Raw genomic sequence first — 26,722 nt, forward strand, 5'->3', positions numbered from 1 at the left:
ATACGTAAGTCAAAGGTTTCACTTTGACAGGTTGCCGAACATGCTTGTTGATGTTAAGTGCATAAAGCTATAAATAGATATGTGACCTGCTTTAGTTACTTCAATTGTGATTTATGCAGGTCATTCTAGAACCACAGTTTAGCAGTGCTAATGCATGTAATCACATGATCAATGTCATTGACACAATGAACACCACTTGTACACTTGTATGTGGCACCAATTAGAAAGCAGCTTGAATTCATAGAACAGGCATCAACCCTTTTATTTTTATCTGATAAAAACATGTTTTTGTCAACAGTTAGAACATTATTTTATTGCACAAACAGCACCAAGACATTCCTTTGGAGGCAAAGTCATTTTGAAGTGATGCAAAATTCACGTTGTAGTGTGAAGTGTTAAAAACGCTTAACACTCACACTTTTAAGTGTGTTTGATCTCATGATGGACAACTAGCGAAACATCTGGTCATGTCAACCTTGTTAATTTCTGAATAAAATTCAAAGTGCTTCCTCCTTAACGTTTACTTTGAGAGACCATCACTACTGACATATGATTCTTCCATACAAATCATATTCTTTGTACATCAAGTAGCTTTTCAGTCCTGGTGGGAAAGGACCCGAGTTTATGAACTTTGGGTCGCCCAGCCTTCGTGGGGTCATCTCTCTCCTGATGACTAGTCTGCATAGGTGTTGCAGTGAACGAGGACTCCCTGGGAATGCATCCATGAGAAAACATTGTTTTAATTATTGTAAGTTTGAATTTTGTTATCTAATACTATACATTCATATTTTTGTAAGTGTAGTTTAAGTGTCCATGCTAGAACTACTTATTCTACTCACCCAAAATGTCTGTAATTTCAGCCCACTCTTTGTGCTTCTTTAGAACCATTTTCAGCTTGGAGCAAATGGGAACATGATTGACATAGTCGAGGAGAACCCGCACAGCTCTTGCAGAGAGCTGTACTAGCCAAGAGACGCTGATGAAATCACATAACTACATGCGACAGAAGATAGAGACAGAAGTAAAGATACATACATGTAGGCCACATACACAGGTGAAAACAAATTTCCATCAGAGGTAAGTTAGCTTAAAATACATCAGCTCTGTTCCAAAACCTAGTGAATTACCTTGTTACTCTACTGCTTGTTGTTAATTTCCCAAATAATCTGTAGTAGTATAAAAATAAAAATATTGGAAAATATTTGGAATGCTTTATAGAAATCAGCTCGTAAAAGTGTGCAGGAGATTTAACTCACAATTGATTTCAATAGTTTGCAATTAGCATGTTGCTAAGCTAATGTCACAATCTTAAGTAGCATATATTGTGTGAAATAGTTGAATTCGATTTTTAAGTATTCAATGATTATACACTTACAAAAAACACTTTTTGTCCACCGTCTTGGGTTGATTTGAACTTTTTACTTTTGGAACAAACGTTTGGAGTGCGCATACACTGGCAACTTGCTAGGTTTTTGAACATTAGTGGTGAACTTACTGGAATCTTCTCACTGGTGTGTTCTGAGGAGTGACCCCATGTTGTATCATGAGGACAACAGAAGCATTTTTCTGCATCATAACCAGCATTCAACAGCATTCGCATCATCATCTCATCCCTCAGGCAGTATTGTAAGGCAGTTGGAAACACTGTGTCATTGATCTCTGTGAAGTAACAGTTCACATCTGCTTGGCTGGCTAGGAGAATCCTGACAATCTCGTACCTCCCAGCTCTTACCGCCACTAGGAGGCAGCGCAGAGGATCTAGGTCCGTTTTGGCTCCAGCATTTAACAGCAACTGGGTGCCGGTCACATCTCCATTGGAGACCGCAAAGTACAAGGCGGTCTTTCGCATGTCCCCATAGTTATCAGAAATATGCGTGTCTAGAAGAGCATTGACGTCGAAACCTTTGTCCACCAGGAGCTCCAGACATCGGACATAGCCTCCATCTGCAGCTGCATGAATTGGGCTCTGGCCTGAGAGATGGAGTGCTCTCTTTGTGGTTACTGGGATTAACATTCTCAAGGCACTGGAAAGAGATTGTACAACTAGATTTTAACATTTTTCTGGAAAATTAGAATGGTGGGACAGTTACTCATCAACATTTAATACATAGGGTTAGCGCAGTGGTTCTCAATTCTGGCCCTTGAGATCCACTTTCTTGCAGAGCTTAACCCAACCCTAATCGAACACACCTGAACAAGCTAATCAAGGTCTTCAGGATTACTAGAAAGATACTGGCAGGTGAGTTTGATCAGGGTTGGAGCTAAACTCTACATGAAAGTAGACCTCGAGGGCCAGAGTTGAGAACCACTGGGTTAGGGGTTTGTTTAAAACCTCTAGTGGTAAGCAGTAGTGTATACAGTAATTGAACTCTGATTAGATTTGCTGTCTCCAGACATATCAGTCAATGCTAGACCTATCTCTAGACGGCTTCCAGTTCCAAAGTTCAATGTAACCTTAGCTAGATATCAAGGGTGACAAAATTAGCAAAGGAGTGGCATATTTCTTTGAACTTACAGGTAATGCCCTTTGTATGCTGCACGGTGGATGGGAAGCTGCAAGGAAAGACTAGCGACATTAGGATCGGCCCCATGTTGAAGTAAAAGCTCAATGCAGTCAGGATTCCCAGAACCAGCAGCGTCAAATAGCACACTGTCTCCATTTGGTGCCTGAACATTTACATCTCCACCTGGTGGTGTGGAGGACATCATTCTGTTAGTTTACTGGTTTGTTATATGTATAATGTTGTAACTGCATTCTTCCTTTGTGAATGTCTAGTAACATCCTCTGTTTTTTTCTTAGAAATACCAGTATTACCGTAGTGAATAAGGATGTCCAGCGCTTCGGCTTGTGCGTACTCTGCAGCAATTCCCATGGGCGTCACTCCATTCTCGTCTGTCTCCGAGACGTTTCCTCCATGTTGCAGCAGGAGTGCAAGTATGTCGGTACAGCCCACCTTGGCTGCCTCATGAATGGCCGTCCACTTTTTAGGGCAGGCTTGGTTCACCAATGCTCCTCGTGATATAAGTGTAAAGGCGATTTCAAATGAGTCTGTTCTTACAGCTCCAAAACAAAACAGCAACTTATTACAAATGCACTAAAGATACTATAGAAATTGCGAATAAGAACCTACCCAATAATAAAGGAGATTCATTTTTGCTGTTGATCCTATTAGGTGAAGCTCCATGCTCAAGCAGAGTCCTAACAATCTCCACCAGCCCAGCTTGAATCGCCAAAATCAATGGTGTCTCTCCATCTGTGGTTTCTTCCTCTAAACTCAACCTGTAAGAAGCTTTTCAACCAGACCATTGAGTATATGAATATATCTGAATTAAAACTTGAACTTGAAAGTCTTTTTTGTTAATTCAGTAACGCCAATATCATTGTCAATGAGTTGCTGAATCATTCACTTAATTGATTTGTTCAAAAAATATTATTTATTCAGGAACGAAACAAGTGACTTATGAGTGAGTCATTGAATCATTTACTCAACCAATTCAGGCTACGCCAAAACTAACACATCTTTTACTTCTAGGTTTTGCCTTCCATCCACACTGAGTCAGCATTTTTGGCCTGCTAAAACTGAGCTTTTTGTAGATGCTCTTCCAAGTGTATAAATTTGACAAAGCTGTTTTTGGCCACATTTACATTGCATGGTTCAAGTGACCCAATTCCAATTCTAATGCAGCACAGATCGGATATGACCTGTGAACATGTAAGCAGTAAAAAAGCACATGGATTCCAAAATTCTCATTTATATGTGGAAAAAAATCTGATATGAATCAGATACGTGCTTTTACGTCTGCCATGTAAGCGGACAGATCGGATATTCCCATGTCAATGCGAGTTAGAAAAAGCCACGGTGGCGAATGACGTAAACTCAAGTTGTATATAAATCACATTTTATTAGGATATAACATTCAGAATGTATAGGCTACAGGTAAATAAATCAAAATGTTTACAAACACTATAGCTATATGCTTTTTTAGTTTTAATTTTAAATTTAACGGTATTTAGAACAGAACAAGAATGGAAAATAAAAGTAGCCTAGCTATTTTAACGTCAAGCCAAAACGAATTCATTTAAGGTTAAACTGAAACAGAAACCAGCCTTGGGCTCATGTAGCCTACCTCATTCTGCACAAATCCAAATGTTTCCATATTTGCAATAGTCTATGTTTAGATTCTAAACTATTCATTATTGTGTAAACTATAGGCTTTGTACTTCACTCTCGTTCGATTATCCACATAAAAAAATTATCCTTTACTTGCGCAAAACTGTGTTTGCCATAACACCACAGTGGGATCGCACTTAAAGCCACAGATTGTACTTACGGACTATTTAGTAAATTGAGCAGTGTAATTTTTATATATATCTGTCTGGTTGGCTGCATTTTTATTTTGATAATGAACAGGCTGCGATATCCAGTTAGCAATGCTGGAATTTGTGTGTGGGTGTGAGACGCCGGCGCGATCACTTGCCTACTTATAACAGCTACAATTTAAAATACTCATCATTTATGGTCATACTAATAATTGGAAACTCTAAAGAATTTACTTTCATTTGTGTAAATAATAATTTCTAATTCTATTTTAACATGGCATTTAACATCTTGTCGGTTCCCAGTTAATGATCGGTTAACGGGCGTCGGTTAGGAAAAAAAAAAAAGAACATCTACCTTGGGTTGTTTCACCAAGTGTAGTGTAAATTCAGATATTAGATTTATGGGTCACTTTTAAAAGACGTAAGCTGGTAGCCAAAAAAATTAGATATAGTCAGCAAATCGGAATTGGGCATCAAGACCTGGAGTGTAAATGTGGCCTTAGTGTGAACTGTGAAAATGGAGGTATCTGAAAACGATAATGCATGTTTAGTCATATGACACAAATTGAACCAATAGAAAGCCATGTTCATACCGGTATGTTCCTGCTATGTGTTGTTCACTTTCACAGTGTTCCTAAAGATAAATATTACTTTGTATGAATCTTCATATTATGTTCCTGCAAAGATGAATTTACTCGCAAAATTTACTTTACTTCCTGTAAACATTTATTGAGGTGTTTTAGACTGTACATGGAATGGCGATTACGTGCAACCTGGAAGCACAAGTAAATGGTGATATATTTTACAAATAAAATTGTGATAGAAGAATAACGTGATAACTTTATTATGCCTGGTCTCTCGGTATCATCTCATTGAGCTTTTATTCCGTCGTATGCTTAAACGCCAGTGTGGACCGAAAGCATTTTAAAAAGAAAAAAACATTTTTATTTATCCGAATTAATGTAGACGTATCCTACTCTATGTTGCTCCGAAACATGTAACTGTTGATTCTGTGGCTTTGTTTGGAAATATTTTCACTGGCCAGAGTGACTTGCGATATTGTGTCTAAAATTTACTTCAAGTTTTTTTTTCTTGTTTATTGAAATGTATAAAAGTTGAAAACTACAGGAGTGGACTTTCTACTCTAGCTCACCATAAAGTACCATCTCCAGCACCTGCACAGACTGCTGGACTGCAGCCCTATGAATTGGGTACCACCCCTTGGTATCCATCTCAGTGAATGCAGCAGGATAATCGGACAGCTCCTGCAGAGCAAAGAGATCTCCTGTGGGGCCAGACGAAATTATCTTGCACTTAGCAACGTAGCTAATTATAATTCACCCAAATAAAATGTACTTTTTGATGTGTATTTTCCATTCAACCTAATTGAATTACAGCAAGCATAAATTCTGGAGGGCAATTTCACCTCGGAATATTGCATCCAAGATCTTTTGATGTTCCACACTGGATTTGTGTGCAGGATAGAAAAAGTAGTTTGTAATAACATTTTCTAAGATATTTGCTTTTATTTCAAGATTCCAAAAGGCAACTTCTTATGTGAACATCACACCTTCCGAGGGAGGCAATGTCTTTCCATGATTCCTGAATGCTCAGTTGGATTGCAGCGTTGAGAAGCTCATCTTCCTCATCTGATCCATCCATTGTCCTGGAGGTAAATAAAAGCTTTTATGCAAACACGTGCAGAGTTATATAATGTTTTTACATGTATTGCTCTGGTTATTTGTTAAAAGTCATCTTTTATGTCAAGTATATTGTTTTAACCAAAAAGAAATTCTCAGAATGCTTTCATATGACACTTTAGCCATATAATAGAAAGGTTGAAGTGACCAGTCAGTTTCCAGAAAGACGCTTCTGCTGTAGTTCAAAGGAATTCGATTCGTCCGCCTTTTTCAAGGGAGTTGATTTCACAGAAACATTTACATTTTTACTTCTCACAGGAGGACTTCAACATTTATACACGGCTAGAAACGAACTTTGCGTTCGTTTCAAAGAAATGCTGAACTAGGGCATGCACAACCGACACTTCGTCCACCACTTCCAATCAATCATTCACGCTTCACCGAACAGTAAACAAAGGCTCTAATCTCACCTTATGAAATACAGTTCCTGTGAAATCACGCGTCTCGCACTGCTGTGCCAGTACTTCAGCAGCACCCAATCTGAACTTGAGAGCCCCCCTTTCCAGGCCCAAAACAGCAACAGACATGCATCTAAATTTGGCGTTCACCTGCTCTGGTCTTTGCCATGCACACAGTTAAAGTCAAATGACAAATGACCACATGGTCACTTGATTTTTTTTATATTTTTTTATATGTGCATTAAAATATTTTTTAAAAACAGCTGCAAATAAGCACCTGTAATTTGATATAATGGCTGAAATTAATAATTTACGAATTACCTTTTTTTATTTTAATACACCAAATACCAATTATGGCAATTCAACTACTTTTCAACTTCTGCATACAGTCTTCAGGCAATTTTTACAGCCTTCTGTAAATGTAATTAACCTGTACAGAGTGCAGCTACTGATACAGTATATTGTATACAGTGCAGGCATAACTTTGCAGCTGGGGAAATCCCAGAGTCACTGCATTGTAACCACCATGTGTTCAATGAATAACTAGAGAAGGAATCTTGGAAAGTCTTGTACAGTGGCTCGAAGAAACCTTAAAAAAAAAATTCTTCAAATTGTCTTAATGTTTAATCTTTTACAGGCCTTGGGAAATGTTTTAGTTTTCGGTGTACATGCTCAAAAGGAATGAATATGAGGTTATATTATGAAAGAATAACTACGAATGTGAACATAAATATAAATGAGAGTTTACAAATTAACAGCATAAAGATGTTTATAAACAGATAGCCTCATGAAATTAGAAGATTGGTGATTATGACTGTATGGTCTATGGAAAATTGAGGGTTTAAAGAAAAATTAGAGGATAAAAATGGAAAGAGTAGGATGATGGATAATGATAATGGATTGAAAACAAAAATAGAGTTTTGTTCTGCCTCAAAAGCCTCTGAGTTTAGCTGCTCAAACAAAGAATAAACACACTGGCACTGACGTATGAGTGAAAATACATTTTATTTAATATCCCAGACAGTTGCAAGATCAATCACAAGATATGTAGCATGAATACAATTAACATTATAAAATACTATTTGTGTTTTAAAACCTACTCCATAAATTACTCTCTATGGAAAAGAGAAACTTGATATTCAAATAGTTATTGTGGGAAAAAAAGGTTTTTTATATGAATGAATAATTTATATAACTGACAATGTCAGTTCAGATTCCTTGTACAGCAGGTAATTTCTAATCGGAGGTGGAAAGGAATCCATTATAACGGTATTACGGAGTCTTTTAACGGTCAATGTTTTTCTGATTTCCAGACGACAGAGGTGCTTCAGGGATCGTGGGTTGTCTGAAACAAATTCAAAAGCTATTAGTCTGCATTCCCCGAGACTAGAAAACCATTGACCTGTTTCTAGAAAAGTGATATACCAGGTGCTATCGTCTAACATGCATTTTTTCATTTTGGGACTATGTGCTGTAAGTTTAAGTTTCTTCATATGACCCAGAATGCGACTTCAGTATGTCAAGAAAGACCGGCTAAACTAATAAATGATTAAATGCGAACCCAGTGAACTCACTCAAGATGGTGCATATCTCTACCCACTCCTTTTGTTTCTCCAGGATACATCTAAGATGTGAGCAGATGGGGACGTGGTTGACGTAGTCCAGCAGGATCAGTACCACTCGTCCAGACAGATCAACCAGGCAGCACAAACTTATGAAGTCACAGAACTGTGATGTAAAGGCAACATAAGCAAGTTAAGTTTTGTCTCCCATGAAGCACTGTAAAAGTAATATTAACAATTTAGTATTATACAATAAATGGAACCACTTTACAATAAGGTTCAGTTAGTTAACGAATTGGGCATCATAAACTAAAACTGAACAACAAAAATAATGAACAGAACAAAATCATGTTCCAAAACCTAATGATCTGCAGCCAGAGATTGGTATATTTGACGGAAAGACACCGAGAGAGCTACAGCCAGCTGACGTGAGAAAAAGTAACGCTAAAGTAATGTAATGCATTGCTTTCCATAAAAAATAACCAAGTAACATAATTAGTTACTTTAAGGCCCCAATATACTTTAAGTGAAATCAAAAACGAACTGGTGAAGCATCATAACGAACAAAATCAGACCAAAATGAAGTTCGTTTTGGGAGATTGAAATGGCTCGCCAAATCGAAATTTCTGGAAAACTTAATTCCGGCTGGTAAACACCTTCAAACAACCGTAATGAGAAGGTGTGTTATGGGGCTCCACCTTTTTTTGACGTGAAATTCTTTTCACCCCTAAGCGAATAACGGGAAAAGAACTTCACAGTGAGTATTTCGGGGCCTTTAGGGAGTAACGCAGTATTGTAACGGATTACTTTCAAAAGTAACTTTTCCCAAAACTGGCGATTAGATACCAAGTGAAATTTGTTTATTTTCAATGAGAGGCGGTGTTTGAGGAAACTTGAGTGCTCATGGGAGAAAGGACATTGGAGCTTATTTTGATATTAGCATGTTAGAGATAATGTAAGATAATGCCGTAATACACTAATAAGCACACAAAATATGTAGCATCTTGGTCCATTGCATTCCATTGGGATTTCCCTCATGATGCTTTCTAAGGATTTGGCCAAATCAAAGTATCTTAGAAGGTATCATAATTATGCTGCTATTTGGAAAAATTTGGGAGCGCGCTTAGTGTTGTCTGTGTAGGCTTTGGAACAGAACTTTTTCCCAAAATGCTGTTATGTAAGATTTTTAGTCTATGATCAGACCCAAAACTCACAGATATTTTGTCTTCTCCATCACATATGACACAACGTGGTCTATGTGCATGTATGTCCATCCAAGGACACCCCATGTTGAAATGGTAATCATGGTGACAATGGAAACATTTGTCTACATTATATCCATTATTAAGAAGTAATCGCATCATCTTCTCATCCTTCAGGCAGTACTGTAGAGATGTGGGAAATATTGTGTCACTGATCACTGTGAAGTAACAGTTCACATCCGCCTGCTTAGCCAGGAGCATCTCGACAATCTCATACCTCCCAGCTCTCACCGCCACTAGGAGGCAGTGCAGGGGATCCAGGTCAGGTTTGGCTCCTTTATTCAACAGCATCTCGACGCAAGTCAAATCTCCATTTGAGACGGCAAAGTAAAGGGCGCTCCTACGCATGTCATTGTAGTTGTCGGAGATGGTTCGGTCGTGTAGAGCGTTCACATCAAAACCTCTGTCAATCAGGAGCTGCAGGCACTGCACATGACCTCCATCTGCAGCTGAGTGTACTGGACTCTGGCCACATTCAATAATAGCTTTCTTGCTTGTCACTGATAGCAGTATTTTTAACACACTGTAAATAGAATTGGTATGATGCAGGTAAGCAAGTTCACAACCACAAAGTTGTTTTGATCACTTTTATTTTGACTGTTAATGGGGGTTTCTTCAATTTCAGGAACTTTTTTCATATCCCTGGGGTTGATTTTAATTAAAACAATACATTAGTTTTATGTTGTCTTTAAATGAAGACCCCCCCCCCCCCCATGCCATTTTATTTAGATTTTCTTTACCCTTCAATCTTAAACTATGAAAATCCAGCATTAAAATTTTGATTATATATAAATCTTAAAAATATTTCCAAAGACACAAATGTACTTTTTTTTTTTTTTTTTTTTTTTTTACGTATATTTTGAAAAAATTACAGCATTATTTTTCCTACGGAGCCCCTAAAGTGACATGATGATGGTACAAAGATGAGAGTAAAAATTATATTTCAATTCTCTCTCAAAAGTATTGCATTTCCCCGCAAAACATTTGCGTTCCCCGAGAAACTGCAATCACTCAAAACATTTATGGAAATAAAATGAAGTGGGAGGAAAAACTATATTTCAGTTGAAATATAAGTTTACCTCCCATCTCATATTTTTTCATCACCATGTCCCTTTAGGGGCTCTGAGTTTCAAACCACAGCTATAATTTCTTTTCCTAATAAAGTTTTTTTCTTTTTCTTGCTCATTTACCAAAGCTGGCAGTGAAATATGGGAAATGATGTGCAGAAGAAAAATAAAAAGGAAAATAAGATGAAAAACAAGGTAAATATCACAAAGGAATAGTTTTGTGCATTATTTCCAATCAAACTGTAATTTTGTACATTTTTGTGAAAATATCTAATTGTGTGTATTTATAATACATAAAATGCTAGCTGTAAAATTAGCCTCAAGACAAATATATCCAAACATAAAACTAAAAATTGCTAATTAAACGGTACATAATCTGAGATGAGGTGGAAACGACACTGTGGTGAGAATTTTCATTAATTCATAAAAATGAATAAAATTTCAAAAAGAATTCTCGAGTGATGTTAGACATTGTAAGTGTACAAATTAAATAAACTAGTGTTAAAAAGCTAACTAATGTTAAATAAACTAGAGTGAAAAAGTGTTTAACTAATTCAAATGATTGTAGACTTACAGGTAGTGGCCCTCGAAGGCCGCACGATGTATAGGAAGATGCTTGGTAAAACTGACCCGGTTCGGTGAGGCTCCATTTTCAAGCAGAAGGTTCACACAGTAAGGGTTTCCAGAACCAGCTGCATCCATCAACACACTTTCACCCTTAAAGGACTGTGCATTCACGTCAGCTCCTTGTCATGATGGATGGATTAAAACTGATTAAACAAGACCGTGGTTAATCTTGATCTCATTTGTGAGATGAAAGTTTCTCACCTAATTCAATGAGCACTTGAATGACTTCTAGATTGGCGTACTCTGCTGCTACACCCAGTGGAGTCACTCCATTAACATCCCTCACTGACACTTGGCCACCTTGTCTCACCAGCAACATTAAGATGTCAATGCAGCCCACTCGTGCTGCTTCATGCAGTGCCGTCCACCTCTTCGAACAAACCTGGTCCACTACAGCTCCATGTGTGGTGAGAGCATACACCATTTGATAAGATCGGACTCTTACCGCTAGGACAAAATAAAGAAGATTAATATAGTTGTTATGGAAAGTACAAGCAGGTACCATCAACAGGGCAACTAAATCAACAGTGAAGTTGTGCTTCACCCAGCAGAAGTGGAGACTCCTTTTTGCTGTTGAGGTTGTGTGGCAGTGCCCCATGTTCAAGAAGGATCCTGACGTTCTCCTCCAGTCCAGATTGAACGGCTAAAGTCAAGGCGGTCTCTCCATTCCAACCTTTTTCCTCCATGTCAGGCTGGCTGGAGACTGTGGATTGAATGATCATCAAAACCAAATCTAGAGTATATGGCCATTTTCACACAGCAACAGAATACGGTTGTCAGTTTTGTATTTAAGTCCTTAAAGGAATAGTTCACCCAAACATGTAAATTAGCCAATAATTTACTCACCCTCAAGCCATCCTAGGTGTATGTGACATTCTTATTTCAGCCAAACACAAAGTTGTATTAAAAAGATATCCCAAGCTTTATAATGGGAGTGACTAGTTAACTGAGATTTTGAAGCCCAAATAAGCGCATCCATCCATCATAAAAATAATCCATACGGCTCCAGGGGGTTTATAAAGGCCTTTTGAAGCAATGTGTTTTTGTAAGAAAAATATCCATATTCATAACTTTATAAACTGTAATCACTAGCATCCGGTAACAGCTGTACACGAGTCTAGTTATGGCGGAAGAGTGACCTCTATCCAGAATTTTTAAAGAGAAATGTCAGAGGAGGTTGAGTTTGTTGCCCAGCCCTATTTGTTTGAACCGCAAGAGGCGTCTACTCTCGCCTAAGATTACGCTACACTTGCGTCCTATTGTCATATGCCAGAACTCGACTCTCGCATGAACGCGTGGACGGCTATTACCGCAAGCTAGTGATTACAGTAAATAAAGATATAACTATGGATATTCTTTTAACAAAGAAGGCCTTTATTAACCCTCTGGAACCGTATGGATTACTTTTATAATGGATGGATCTGTTTTTTGGGCTTAAAAATTGGTACAATTCACTCCCATTATAAAGCTTGGAAGAGCCAGGATATGTTTTAATATTACTTAGATTGTGTTTGGCTGAAAGAAGAAAGTCATATACACCTAGGATGGCTTGAGATAATTAGAATTTTTGGGTGAACTAACAGTTCACACAGTTAATTACGGGAGTGACAACCAAATTCTAGAACCGAATTCACACCTGAACAGAACTCACAAACGCATTCTTGGAAAACCCTTGCTTGTGTGAACGGAACCGGTCTGGACTAGTTGTCTGTTGCGTCCTACAGTGCGAGAGAGCCATTCTGCGCTGCACAAACATGTCTACCCTGTGTTACGGGTTTTCATGAGTGGTTTTGGTAACTTAAAGCGATGGAGATATGAGCTGTGTCATCTGAAGTTTTTAGATTCAGTCACTGTTCTCCACCAGACCTGCTCCCGTCAGTTTTGTGTTCTACGCGCAACTCTCCACCCATGATATAAAAGCTGTTGTCAGTTAATAAAGCTTTGACGGATGAACTCATGGCTCGATTGGACTTCTTGAGTCAAAAGTGATAAGACTTTTCAGTTTTCTGGACGTCACCATCTTTGATTATTACTTTGGTCACTTTCACTATGGTTACTAGTAAGAGAATACAGGCTTGACTCCAGTTGCACGTTCACACAGACAGTATTCGAGACGCCACTGTTAGTTGCTGTCTGAACTGGGTATTTCGAGACTCATACCTGTAAGTTAATGCGGTTGTCAATCCCAAAAACTGACAGTGTGAAGATAGCCTATATGTTAGACACAGTCTCGTTTTCCAGCAACTTATCCAACCCTTCTATTTCTACCAGAATTGTCAGAATTGTCCATCCAGGTCCAGGACTCACCAAGAACTGACTCTAGTACTTTCGCTGATGGTTGCATGCTGGCCCTGTGGAGTGGAAGAAGTCCACTACTGTCCACTTCCCTAAAGGCTGAAGGAAATTGCCTGAGCTCATGGATGACTGCAGTATCACCTTATGATCAGGATAGAAGAAAATATTATAGACATATTGGCCTTGTTCCACACCAAGGTTTCCTTTATCACATGTAGAGTATCAGCTTGATCAATCAACATTTCTGTATATCAATGTGGAAAAATCTCATTGTAGAAATGGAAATGTACCCCCATTTTAGGGATTGGCGATTGGTGAAACTCTCTTGAGAACCTCTAGACCCCCTTTCAAAAAGGGCAGTTCTATGAGGACCTTATAAGAACTCACAAATACCTGTAAGATCTCTAAGGAATCATAACACCATCTTATGGGAGAGACTTGAATACACAATAGGACAGGGGTGAGCATTCCTGGAGGGCTGCTGTCCTGCAGTTTTGCTCCAGGCCTGATTAAACACATTTGAACCAAGGTCATCCAGGGCTGCATCCGAATCCTTAGGCAGCTGACTTGTTGCCTCTCTGCCCTTGGTCTAATAAACTACAACAAAAAAGAGAGCTCTGCTGATAACTAAGTGGATATTTAATTACTGCAGAATTTTCTAGACAGGAACGTTGGGACAAGTTTTAGCTAAACTCCGTCCAGGGGTGCGTTTCCCAAAAGCATTGATGGCCAACTATGGTTGTAAGTTCCATTGAACTCTATTGGTAATGACAGAACTTGTGATCATAGTTGGCTTTGGGAAACGCACCCCAGGACCAGGATTTGATACCCCTGGATTAGGATATCTAATGCACCTTCAGAAGGGTCCTGAGGTCCTCAAGTTGGTTTTGCAAGTGTTGCAATCTGAGGAAACTCAAGTATCTTTTAATTTTGATGGTGATGGAACAGAAATAAAATATTTCAAGGCATTAATACATTACCTGTTTCGATTGCTGCCAGCAGTTTAATATTCTCATCACTGGCTGAGCTTTAAGAAAACAATAATAAGGATCTGAGAGGAAGTATTTTGCTATACTTTTTGCTATTTTAACTATTCAGTTTCCTTCAAAGCATGTTGTACATAAAATATATATTACATACCTGTATTCATCTTCATTCATCTTGTCCAACAAAATATATCAAGAAAAGGTGTCCCATGAATCAGAGGCTGTAACATTAGAGCATCAGTGACTGTTGGAGCTAATCAGAGCTGAATACAACTAAATTAATTATATTTGCAAACACGAACCTTTCATTAAACATAGCTGCAGGCTTACCTTTGTGACTTTCTTGTTCCTAGTGACATGAGCTTTTATATTCAAGCATGACCTGCTTTCATTGCCAAAGTTATGCCATGCAACAAATGTCATGCCATTAGGGACAGTCTGTTTCTATTGTAGTCACTTAGGTAACACACACCTGGATAAAATATTTTCTAGGAAATGACACATGAGATGATTCACTTTTATTTTTTCCCCCTCTATTACTTTTTCAATTAAATCCCCCAAAATAACATAATCCTAATCTAATCTGCACGCTGAAGACTGTTTTTCATGATTTCAGAGGCATATCACAGGCACGCCAGGGGGCAGGATCATGTCATGTGACATTAAGCATGATTCACTTCAGTGAAACGATTCATTCGGGCGGTAATTCGGTTCAATGAACTGTTTCCAAAACGAGTTACTAATATGTTTGTCCCCCACAGGCATCTTGTTTTTCATGTTTGTAGTAAAGTTGGTACATTATCACTGTTTTATTAGGTTATACATCGTGTCAAGTGTCATTGTGTTAACATACACTAACAAAAAAAATGTTAGTTACCATGTTACCATGTTTTTGAACATGTATATTGCAGCAAAATCTTTGAAATGCTCAGTAAATGGCATGGTACATGCACTAACAAGTACATATGTAGAATATATTAAAGTATGATGGTATTATCAAGGCTCTGTAAGGGAAATCCACAATTCTTCCCAGTTTTTGTTAATTAATAAAGTTAATCCTCTAAATAAATGAATGATTTATACCGTAATAATGTTAATAAAGCTGTAACCATTTCACAGTTTTACGCCTAAATAAGGTAATTCCGTTCAATTACACACGCTTTGCGAATCGGTTAAACCGCCTCGTTAAAAAGAGTCGGCTCAAGAGATTGAACCAGTGACACTATGGTTACCATAGCAGCGGCCAAACACTGTCCAGACTCAAGTCATTGTAAACCTAAGCTCTGCTCTTTTATTTTAAACGTTAATAAAGACTTTTCCGTCAAATTGCTTTCAATAATATCAGAGGAGAACGTGCTTTTATTGAACTTTTAGGTTTGACCGTTTAGGTGTGAGAAATTTGTCATGTTAGAGCAGGAGAGTGAAACTGAACCCGCGGAGCAAAGAATGTCACAAGAAGTCATTCAGACAGAGACTGACCTTCATGAGGAAGAGGAAGATGATGATGCTGAAGACCAGAGACGTCAAAACGACAGAAACCAACAAGGAGGCGAAACCAATCAGATCACTTCCTCCAGTGATGTTGGAAACTCAACAGCAACGGGTGAAATATAATTCTGCATTTTACCCCAGTATTATACACTTAGAAAAATACTATGGTATTACTACGGTGAGCATGTTCGGTGTGGGCAAAGTATCTTGGTAATACTGTGGTTTTTCTTTGACATATTGCTCCATAAAATGGATGTCAATGTAATACCCCGGTATTCTTTGTATCAGGGAGCTTGGTAACTTAGCTTGGATTAGGGTTCTTATCATTAGTCATCAAAAACATTTTGTTAATTAATGCAGAAATAAAACTATAGATGAAAAAAAGTCTAAATGAAAATTAAAAATGTTGCCTTGTCAACTTACTGAAATACATTTGTTGGTCACACTTTTGTTTGAGGAACACATATTCACTATTAACTATGACTTTTGCCTCAATAAACTCCTAATCTACTGCTTATTGTTAATAGTTAAGGTAGTTGTTGTTGGGGTTAAGTTTAGGCTTGGTATGGTGTAGGATTAAAGGAATAGTTCACCCAAATATGAAAATTCTATGGAAGTCAATAGGGCCCCATCAACTGTTTGGTTACCAACGTTCTTCAAAATATATTCTTTTGTGTTCAACAGAAGAAAGAAATTCTTACATGTTTGGAACAACTTGAGGGTCCTAATAAACAGCCAATATAGTAATATGCAAGCATAAGCAACTAGTTATTAGTGAGAATTGGTCCCTAAAGTGTTACCAGTTTGTTTTGAACATAAAGTGAAATGATTTTTAAAAAATCCAAAATAGAAGTTGAAATAGAATAGAAAATAAAATAAAAATCCAAATTTGAATAAAAACTGTAATAGCCTAATATATAAATAATACCAAAATGCCATGGTATTGAAATGTGGTAATCATTCAGTACTATGGTAAAAAAGAAAGAAAGTGGTATTACCATACAATACCATTACTGTTCCATAGTACCACCACAATTTTTTGTGTATTCATTTTAATATTTATAACTCTAATGCAATTGTTCTTCCAGTTAAGATCTTGCTGATGCCAGAGAGGCACATGATAACGGTGGCCTTCACTATTGGCCTCTCAATCCTGGATCTGAAAAAACACTTCAGCTTCAAGCTGAGGGTCCCTTTAGACATCATACAAATCACTCTAGACGGTAAGACACAAAAGATCGTCATAGGAGAAATCGTGGAAAATTCTGACATTTCTGAAATTAAAAGAACGCATTGACTGTACAATGATGTAAAGGACACATTAAAAGTCTCTCGGATCTTTTTAATTTAGTTTTACTTTTTGTCTAGAAAAAAGTGTAGATGATGACCAGACGCTGATGGATATTGGCGTACAGCCACATGGGATGGTCCAATTTGAGATGAGCTCGCTAGACCCGGAGAATTACCCCATGAGACCAGACAAACCACAGCAGGAGTACAACATGCCGGATGTCATCACTGTCAGAGTGCAAACAGGTACAGTCAAACTTATAGCTGACTCAGGCATTATTAAGGATAGACAAGTTTTTATGACAAGTTTCTGGCTTTAAGACACAGAGACATATCAGGACGTAGTGGTAGAGATAGAGAGAGCCACTCGCGGGAAGGCATTTCTGGGAGGATTCCGCCATACGGTGACCAAAACTGAGTATCATCATGCTGCCGTACAGACGATGCCTAAGAAGAGGCCTGCCAGGAGCATTGAGTCCTTCAGCAGGGACACACAGGTGCACGCATACATACACACTACACAATGGAGCGAAGGACTTCTTGTGCAGTAATAAAACCCATTAAATGGACAGAACTTTCATCTCTTTGCCTCATTTTTTATTTATGTTAAATTAAAGGAACTGTATAATTTAGCAGAAGGATGGCACATAATTTGCTAAAAAAAATAAAGAAAAATTAATAAACATAAATTTGTATATAAAATATATAATGTAGGCTTTATGTAAAAATAATTTGTATTATAATATTATTGTAAAATATAAAAATATATTGTATTGTAATGTTGTTTATAAAAATATTGATGACAATTTTTTGTGTAAAAAATTTACCTTTTTTATATTTTGTTATATGACCTTTTATACTTTTTATATAATGATATAGCGATTGATTGTTTATTGTTTGTAACACACACACAAACATAGACACACAAGGAGTTAATCTTCAGTAAAGATTTTTAGAAATGACGTAATTGTTGAGAAAGTTGTTACCCATACATTTTAATGATTTATCACTTTGAAATGTCAAGACAATTGCATTTTTAGAGAATTTTATTTATTTAATATTTTGCCAAAATCACAGTATTATTGACAAATTCTAATTGGGGTAAAAACATATGTAACAAATACATATTGCAATGATTCTGTCTTTTTCACAAAATAAATATAAGCAATAAAACACTTGTGGTCACGTTATATTCATGCTTCATAACCCCAATTAACTGTGACACTACCATTCAAGCATTTGTAGTCAGTACATTTTTTTGTGGAGAAATTAATGTTTTCAACCTTGATATTAATATGAAATATTTCTTGAGCAGTAAATCAGCATATTATGATTTCTGAAGGATCATGTGACACTGAAGACAGGAGTGATTATGATGAAAATTCAGCTTTGAATCACAGGAATAAATTACATTTTAAAATATAGCCTATTAAAATACAAAACAGTTCTTTTAAATGGTAATACCATTTCACGATATTACTGTTTTTAAATGCAGCCTTGGTGAGCATAAGAGACTTCTTCTAAAAACATGAATAAATCTTACCGACCCCAAACTTTTGAACGGTAGTGTAGATTCAAATCTTAGACCAATTTGGGTTGCCGTTTGGACTGCACACCCCTAATTTTCTTTGCCATTTAAACAGACGGTGGAGTTGAAACACCAGGATCAGCAGTGCTATAGGAACGCCTCGACTCAGATGACCAAAATCGGCTGTTATGTGTCCAACATGGAGGACAAGCTCATCGCCCCAGGGACTTACATCACTGCAGAAGAGTATCACAGCAAGAGACTGAGAGCTGTACGTGTGTTTGAAGGGGTTGAGAGAGAATTGCATTCATTCTGTGCATTCGCTGTTCAGGACAAATGCTTATATGTAAATGTTTTTCCTTAGGTCATTACACTACAGTCACATGTCAGGCGCTGGCTAGCCAAGTGTTTCACAGACAAATTGAGACAGTCTAAAGAGCAGCACCTGGCGTGGATGGAAAATGAAAAGAGAAGGAAGAAAGAGGAAAAAGAGCTGCAGATCAGAGATGAGTATCACCGCAGGATGAACCCGGAGTCGAAGAGAGACTTTGATCTGCTTTATAATGCCTTGAAAAGTGAGTGTGTGAGTGTTTGTTGCTTACTACAAGCAGCAATGCTACTAGCTTAAAGGTGAAGAGTTTTCTGCACCACTAGAATCAACAAATGGAAGTGCAAAAATAATGACTTTATTTTAGTCTCAAGTCTCTCTGAAAACCATGATCACACAGATAGTCCAAAAACTCGCCATTGGTTGACACAGTGTTGCTATATCAGGCTAGTCAGGATGCTCAAACAAACAGAGCAATTTTCAGTTTAAACTTTTCAGGAACCTATAAATGACTTATATTGGACTCATAATAAACTCTTTTTTTTAACCTTTTTGCTACATTATATTGCATGTGCAACTTTGGTGAGTTCAGCCGGTTCATGCAAATTAACTGGTTAAAATAAATGCTTCAGTGATTCACCTCAGTTCCTTCACAGATGTCCCTGTGTCTTCGTTTTTTAGTGAAATATTTTTAAATCACTGTTGTTGTTTTTTAACTCTGTTACACTACCGTTCATTCAAAAGATTTTTTTAAAAGAAAGAAATGGATATATTTATGATAAAGGATGCATTCAATTGATCAAAAGTGACTGTAAAGACATTTATCATTTTTCTAAAAGATTTCTATTTCAAATAAATGAATTCAACAAAGAATCTAAAAAAATATATACTGTATATAAAAATATAGAGTAGCACTACTTTTTTCAACATTGATAATAATAATAAATATTTCTTGAGCACAATACTTACAGACCCCAAACTTTTGAACAGTAGAGTATATAAATTAGTATTGTATTGGTTGATTTTTCATTCATTTTTGAGTTTATCTGTTAAATTTAGCACTGTCACTGTGATTCAGATCATTGTTGTTTCATAAATACTGCAGTGATGGAAAAATTAGTTAAATAATATCAGCTGATATTTATGGTTTAAAACGTTTAAAAATACATAAAGCATTTTTAAAGCTTCATTGAAGTTGACTACATCGTAGTTGGTATGATATATGTGTGGATATGGAGGTATGTGTTGTAATGTGTGCAGTGATTTGGATATAAGTCAGTGTGATGGTCCTTATTCTTCGTCTCTGTATGTCAGAATGGAGGATAGAGGAAGTGGAACGCATCAATGTCACCTTATCTGGTGCGGAGAGAAAGGCAGCGCTGTGCGCTCTACTGGAGCAAGAGACCCAGTTCATCTCCTCCATAGAACAGCACAGAATGGCTGCCGGCACGAGGAACCAGGATAAGGCCATACAAGCTTTCCTCAACAAGGTGCCAATCTTTTGCCTAATAGGCTGTTTCATCATGAACATGCTGTATTGTTTTAGAGCAAAACCTTTGTTTGGTTACAGTGCAAGAATGATTGAATATGTCTATTTGATTTGGAACCAAATAGAGCACACAATAATTGTTATAATATTACTTTCAGTAAATCTGGGTGGCAGAAGATTAATTTGGTTTAGTATTTTGAACATTGTTGTTTCATAACTTTGTGTGCATTGAACTTAATTTTGGTCCATTAGAAATATCAGTGTAATAAAATTATTTTAATGCCTCTTTGCAAGTGGGTAATGATAACTAACCGATAATAAGTTAGATATAAAGTCAGAACAGACACACATACAGGCCTGTAGTGTTTCATATACTGTACCTCCTTTATACTATAGCAGTGGTTCTAAACTGTTTTTGCTTCATGACCCAGACTTTACATTGGCCATAAATAAAGAAAGCTGTCCTCTAAAGCAAACATTCATTTATTTTAATATTTAGTTAATTAATAATTATTAAATATGAATTTATAAAAATAACTGCATATGAGCAGCAATCTCTACGAGAGAGAGAGAGAGAGAGAGAGAGAGAGAGAGAGAACATTTTCTTTAATCTAATGTCCTAGCATCCTCCTAAATGCAAAACACAAATGTCAAAATTTTAAAGACGTTTGTTTTTGACTTCTCTTCAGTCTACAGAGCCAAAGAGATGGCGTGCATTTGACGGGAAGGTGACAAAAATGGACACTCAGTTCACCATCAGAGCTAAGGAGCTGCGAGACCTGTACAGTAGCGTCACACAGGCTCAATTCACAAAAGACGAACGTCTGGATGTGCTTCTCACTCTCAAACACACTGTGAAGGCCAGTTCCAGATCTGTAGTCCAAAATATGGACAAAATATAAACACGTATATTTGCTCATCTAATTTTTAAAATGTACTTGTGAACAGGAACATAAATGCAAGCTAACACAGGACATAGTGGACTTGATTGACAGGGAGATGGACCTGTTGATGAGGGGTGTGAAAAAGAGCAACCTGGATGGGTTGAGAAAGAGGATATCAACCCTCTTCCTCCAGTACATCAAAACCCCTCCGTTCAACCCTCAGGTGTCCAAACTTCTACGGGTATGTGGCTAAAACTGTGTTGTTGTCGAGACTAACTCATTCGAGTCTGAGTCAAGACCATGTCCACATGCTCCCATGTCTATGACAACATCAAGACCATATTTTCATGTGTCATGGTCATCCATAATATTTTGTATGGTGTTGGTCTTGGTCTAGGTCCTCGAGTCCAGGTCTGCGATAATATTTTCATAGTCTTGGTCCTCAGACCATATTTTCATGGTCACCCTTTTCTAGTCTTGGTCTAAACTTGGATTCGAATAAGCTGGTTTCGACTACAACCCTCGGCTAAAGTTCGCCATGTACTTCAAAGTTAATATGAGATTAGCTGTAACATCACTTCCAGTTCTCAAGATACTGAAATACAACTTGAGTTTTAGTTGGTTTTCTCACTCTTTGAAACAACTCTAATATTTACCCTGTTCTCCACAGGTGCCTCAGGATCCTGCCGACCTGAAAAATAACATCTATTTGTGTCGTGGCTGTAATGAGTATCAGTCATGCACTGACTTCGCTCTGAATACTAACGCATCTGCAGTCGGCCTCTGTCACCGTTGTATGGAGTTAGACAATAAAGCCCGTCAAAGAAAAGACTTCTCTCTTTACAAGAACATTCTCAGATGCTTGCGTGACACTGAGGCCGAGTACAGCCCAGATGCCAAAATCACTTACCTGCTGCAGGTAAGTTTATGCATGTGTTGGTGATTCATTTTGAGGGCATGGAAAGAGCTGGTTGTTTTCCGTAAAACCTGCACCAGTGAAATCAGTAGTTTTAAAGGTAGTTTCACATTTATGTTTTGCGCACTGAAATTAGTCTACATAAACAAATAATACATGACTTGACTCCTACTAGTGTGGATGTGTGACGTTTTTGCTTATTAACTTGTCAAAAAACCCTGTTGGGCATGTGATTTCAACATGGCCACCAGCAGGAAGGACCACCCTTATGTAGAATAAAACAGATTTTTTTAGGTTAACTTTCTAGAATTGATTAAAAGCCTGTTCACACCAAGAACGATAACTATAAAGATAACTACTGTGTATTGATAATTATATTAGCCTCCACACCAGTGGATGATATTGTTCCATTTATTCTAAGTGCATGTTTGTCTGTTACTTAAAATGCTCGGGCTCGTTACAGCTGGATGTATTCTGATTGGCTGTCAATATTTTTATAGTTCATCAGCTGGATTAAATCGTTCTGAAAGTGATTCAGTTTCTCTGTGCGATTATCGTTATAGCTGTGGTGTGGACTCTCCTATTCTCTAATGTTGAGAACGATTTTTAGAACTTTATCGTTATCTTTATAGTTATCTTCCTTGGTGTGAACTGGCCTTTAAGTGCATTTCATGTGAGTCTGCATGAATTTTTTAAAATATCTGTAGAATGTAAATTTTTTAGTGGAAAATGTGAGAAACAATTGCTTAGTCCACATTTAATAATATAGATTAAAATGAATGGAACACCAAGTTAATGCTTTGCTCAAGACATTTACTGTCCTCATTAGGAGCAGGACCTTCAGTACCTGGTGGATGTACTTTGGGGAGCTCAGTCCGCTTTGAGCGGCTGGAAAGACCTTCATGATTTAATGCTGGTGCGCTGGGAGAAGCATTTGGACTGGAGCCCATGGAACTGCATCCTCCTCACGAAGGAAGAGGCCGCTGCACATCTGAAACTGGAGAACATAGAGAAGGTACTGTGGCTACAACTGCTTTTGAATGTCTTTCACACTTAGAATGATTAAACGTCAAACCGCAACTCAGTAAATAATATAATAGCAGATATTTAAAGGGTTAGTTCACCCAAAAATGAAAAATCTGTCCTTATTAAGTCACCCTCATGTCGTTCCAAACCCGTAAGCCTTTCGTTCATCTTCAGAACACAAATGAATATATTTTTTATGAAATTTGAGAGCTTTCTGTCTCTCCATAGACAGCTACATAACTACCACTTTGACACTTCAAAAAGTTCATAAAGAGATCGTAAAACTAATCCATATGAATTGAGCGGTTTAGTCCACATTTTCTGAAGAGACACGATCGCTTTATATGATGAACAGATTTAATTTAGGTTTTTAGATTTAGATTTAAATTTGATTTAATTCACATGTGAATTGTGTCTTGACGTATGAGATCCAATGAGGTTCATTCTCGTGTTACGCAGCACATTTGAGCTTCAGCAAGAACCAATGAGGTTCATTCTTGTGTTACGCAGCACGTTTGAGCTTCAGCAAGAACCAATGAGGTTCATTCTTCTGTTACGCAGCACGTTTGAGCTTCAGCAAGAACCAATGAGGTTCATTCTCGTGTTACGCAGCACGTTTGAGTTTCAGCAAGAACCAATGAGGTTCATTCTTCTGTTACGCAGCACGTTTGAGCTTCAGCAAGAACCAATGAGGTTCATTCTCCTGTTACGCAGCACATTTGAGCTTCAGCAAGAACCAATGAGGTTCATTCTCGCGATACGCAGCACGTTTGAGTTTCAGCAAGAACCAATGAGGTTCATTCTCCTGTTACGCAGCACGTTTGAGCTTCATCAAGAACCAATGAGGTTCATTCTTGCGTTACGCAGCACGTTTGAGCTTCAGCAAGAACCAATGAGGTTCATTCTCGTGTTACGCAGCACGTTTGAGCTTCAGCAAGAACCAATGAGGTTCATTCTCGCGTTACGCAGCACGTTTGAGCTTCAGCAAGAACAATGAGGTTCATTCTCGTGTTACGCAGCACGTTTGAGCTTCAACAAGAACCAATGAGGTTCATTCTCGTGTTACGCAGCACGTTTGAGCTTCAACAAGAACCAATGAGGTTCATTCTCGTGTTATGCAGCACGTTTGAGCTTCAGCAAGAACCATTGAGGTTCATTCTCGTGTTACGCAGCACGTTTGAGCTTCAACAAGAACCAATGAGGTTCATTCTCGTGTTATGCAGCACGTTTGAGCTTCAGCAAGAACCAATGAGGTTCATTCTCGTGTTACGCAGCACGTTTGAGCTTCAGCAAGAACCAATGAGGTTCATTCTCGTGTTACGCAGCACGTTTGAGCTTCATCAAGAACCAATGAGGTTCATTCTCGTGTTACGCAGCACGTTTGAGCTTCAGCAAGAACCAATGAGGTTCATTCTCGCGTTACGCAGCACGTTTGAGCTTCAACAAGAACCAATGAGGTTCATTCTCGTGTTACGCAGCACGTTTGAGCTTCAACAAGAACCAATGAGGTTCATTCTCGTGTTATGCAGCACGTTTGAGCTTCAGCAAGAACCATTGAGGTTCATTCTCGTGTTACGCAGCACGTTTGAGCTTCAACAAGAACCAATGAGGTTCATTCTCGTGTTATGCAGCACGTTTGAGCTTCAGCAAGAACCAATGAGGTTCATTCTCGTGTTACGCAGCACGTTTGAGCTTCAGCAAGAACCAATGAGGTTCATTCTCGCGTTACACAGCACGTTTGAGCTTCAACAAGAACCAATGAGGTTCATTCTCGTGTTACGCAGCACGTTTGAGCTTCAGCAAGAACCAATGAGGTTCATTCTCGTGTTACGCAGCACGTTTGAGCTTCAGCAAGAACCAATGAGGTTCATTCTCGCGTTACACAGCACGTTTGAGCTTCAGCAAGAACCATTGAGGTTCATTCTCGCGTTACGCAGCACGTTTGAGCTTCAGCAAGAACCAATGAGGTTCATTCTCGTATTTTACGCAGCACGTTTGAGCTTTTGTAAGAACGAGGTTCTATGAGGTTTGCTCTGGCGTGTCAAGCAGGTTCAGTTGAGCTTTTGTATATGTTTGCTGATCAATGCTTCTATGAGAATAAAAGACTAAATTAAATCTGTTCATCATACAAAGCGATCAAGTGTCTTGGAATAAACCGCTCAATTCGTATAGATTAGTTTTATGAACTTTTTGAAATGGTAGTTGCGTAGTAGTTGCGTATCAACAAAGGGACAGAAAGCTCTCATCAAAAATATCCTAATTTGTATGGAACGACATGATGGTGAGTAATCAACCATCATAGATAGTAGGGGTGAACTATCACTTCAAGAACTATTAGACTAATCGAAGTATTGAAACTAAGTGGAGTAAAACATTTTTAGAGGTGACCAGAGTGAAAACCTGTTCAGAATATTGTAATATAAATTAAAACTTTAAACTTTATCTGCCAAAACTTTATAATCATGACTATTCACTGTACAATAGTCAAAGCTCCATTTTAGAGATGGTGTTTACATGTAATGCATATATAGAACACATTTGTCTCTGCCACCACTTGAACACAAACCTATTTGTCCCACCATACAAATGCCCGCTGTTTTTACTTGCAGGCATACGATGTGGTAGTTATCCGTAATGTCAAGCAGAAACACACACTGGCCAGGAAGTACTTCTCTCAGATACCTGCGATGGCCGAATGTCTGCACAATGCCGAGATTCAGCCTGGTGCCCTCGGCAAACTGCTGGTCTCCAAGCCCATCACCAAGGCCACCAAGTAGAATCGCTAAGAGGCTACCCACAATCCTGTGGGGTGCTCAGGGACATCTGCAGCTTTATTGTTTCTCTACTTCAGACAGTTTAAGCGTTCTTCCTCAAGATCATTTATCTTATATGGTAATTAAAACAGGGAGTTGCTGGGCCATTTGCCATTTGGGCCTCTCTCCATTTTGTTTTCCATTCATTAGGATCATTCATTAATGTTAATTAGTTATCATTTGGCAGTACTTGAGCAAGGAGTTTTATGATTTTTGATCACTTTGGTATTTTGTAAAATACTAATTGGTAAAACAATCCTGTGTGGTAGTGTGTTTTAGTGTGGTAAAACAATCCACACTACAATCCTGTGAAAAATGCAGCATTAGCACAAAAGCTACAAAAGTACAAAAGCTGCATATAAAAGGGAGATCAGACAGATAAAAAAAGTAAAATCCCTCCATGATTACTCCATAATGCCACACAAGAATGAATCGAAACATTATTTCCAGGAACACTTTGAAAGCCTAAAAAGCTCAAGTTCAAAAGGTTTTAATTAGGCCTTTGCAAATGATATATAGCCTAGATCTAATCAAGAGGTGAGCAATCTAAGATCTGCAATTATAGGAAAAGGTCAAGAACCTCCTCCTGCGTTTCCTTTTGAACAAATGGGTATGAGACCACCAGCACCACAGGACTAACGGCTAAAAAGAACGACTAGTGATGAAAGGTTTGAGTTATATTTCTGTCCCTCCATGACGTGAGTTTATTAGATGAGCTTAATAAAACTGTTTTTATTAG

At 37.9% G+C, this 26,722-nt stretch overlaps 2 protein-coding genes across 3 annotated transcripts; one reads left to right on the top strand and one right to left on the bottom strand.

Moving 5' to 3' along the window:
- Positions 1–234: 234 nt before the first annotated feature.
- Positions 235–14,439, bottom strand: asb15a (ankyrin repeat and SOCS box containing 15a). The gene is made up of 20 exons (XM_079859759.1): positions 14,373–14,439; positions 14,213–14,259; positions 13,245–13,373; positions 11,482–11,640; positions 11,139–11,384; positions 10,885–11,056; positions 9,196–9,766; positions 7,994–8,147; positions 7,620–7,764; positions 7,235–7,242; positions 6,432–6,552; positions 5,892–5,987; positions 5,748–5,785; positions 5,475–5,606; positions 3,132–3,290; positions 2,816–3,061; positions 2,516–2,687; positions 1,496–2,024; positions 840–993; positions 235–709 (listed from the first exon to the last, which is right to left on the bottom strand). The coding sequence occupies exons 1-20, from the start codon at positions 14,390–14,392 to the stop codon at positions 540–542; spliced, it is 3,468 nt and encodes a 1,155-aa protein (XP_079715885.1). The 5' UTR covers positions 14,393–14,439; the 3' UTR covers positions 235–539.
- On the top strand, positions 5,589–26,722 carry iqub (IQ motif and ubiquitin domain containing). 2 transcript variants are annotated; one of them, XM_079858516.1, is made up of 13 exons: positions 5,589–5,993; positions 8,037–8,154; positions 16,798–16,932; positions 17,078–17,245; positions 17,321–17,496; positions 18,643–18,798; positions 18,892–19,102; positions 20,170–20,345; positions 21,034–21,204; positions 21,293–21,469; positions 21,899–22,147; positions 22,974–23,159; positions 25,780–26,722. In XM_079858516.1, exons 3-13 carry the CDS (start codon positions 16,812–16,814, stop codon positions 25,945–25,947), a joined length of 1,959 nt encoding a protein of 652 aa, XP_079714642.1. In that variant the 5' UTR covers positions 5,589–5,993; positions 8,037–8,154; positions 16,798–16,811; the 3' UTR covers positions 25,948–26,722. The 2 variants fall into 2 exon arrangements, with proteins under 2 accessions (XP_079714642.1, XP_079714641.1); XM_079858515.1 differs by lacking the exons at positions 5,589–5,993; positions 8,037–8,154 and adding an exon at positions 13,878–15,821.

Source organism: Squalius cephalus (assembly GCF_949319135.1).
Source record: "Squalius cephalus genome assembly, chromosome: 23".
NCBI classification, from domain to species: domain Eukaryota; kingdom Metazoa; phylum Chordata; class Actinopteri; order Cypriniformes; family Leuciscidae; genus Squalius; species Squalius cephalus.

Bases quoted from the DNA above. Each gene is read 5' to 3' on its own strand.
- asb15a (XM_079859759.1), bottom strand. From the start codon at position 14,392: ATGAATGAAGATGAATACAG. The intron at 8,148-9,195 runs GTGAGTTTTGGG...TTTACATCACAG, and splicing joins ATGGAGAAGACAAAATATCT to TTCTGTGACTTCATAAGTTT. The intron at 710-839 runs GTGAGTAGAATA...ATGCATTCCCAG, and splicing joins TGAAATTACAGACATTTTGG to GGAGTCCTCGTTCACTGCAA.
- iqub (XM_079858515.1), top strand. From the start codon at position 15,623: ATGTTAGAGCAGGAGAGTGAAACTGAACCCGCGGAGCAAAGAATGTCA. The intron at 16,933-17,077 runs GTAAGACACAAA...CTTTTTGTCTAG, and splicing joins CATACAAATCACTCTAGACG to AAAAAAGTGTAGATGATGAC. The intron at 20,346-21,033 runs GTGCCAATCTTT...ACTTCTCTTCAG, and splicing joins TACAAGCTTTCCTCAACAAG to TCTACAGAGCCAAAGAGATG.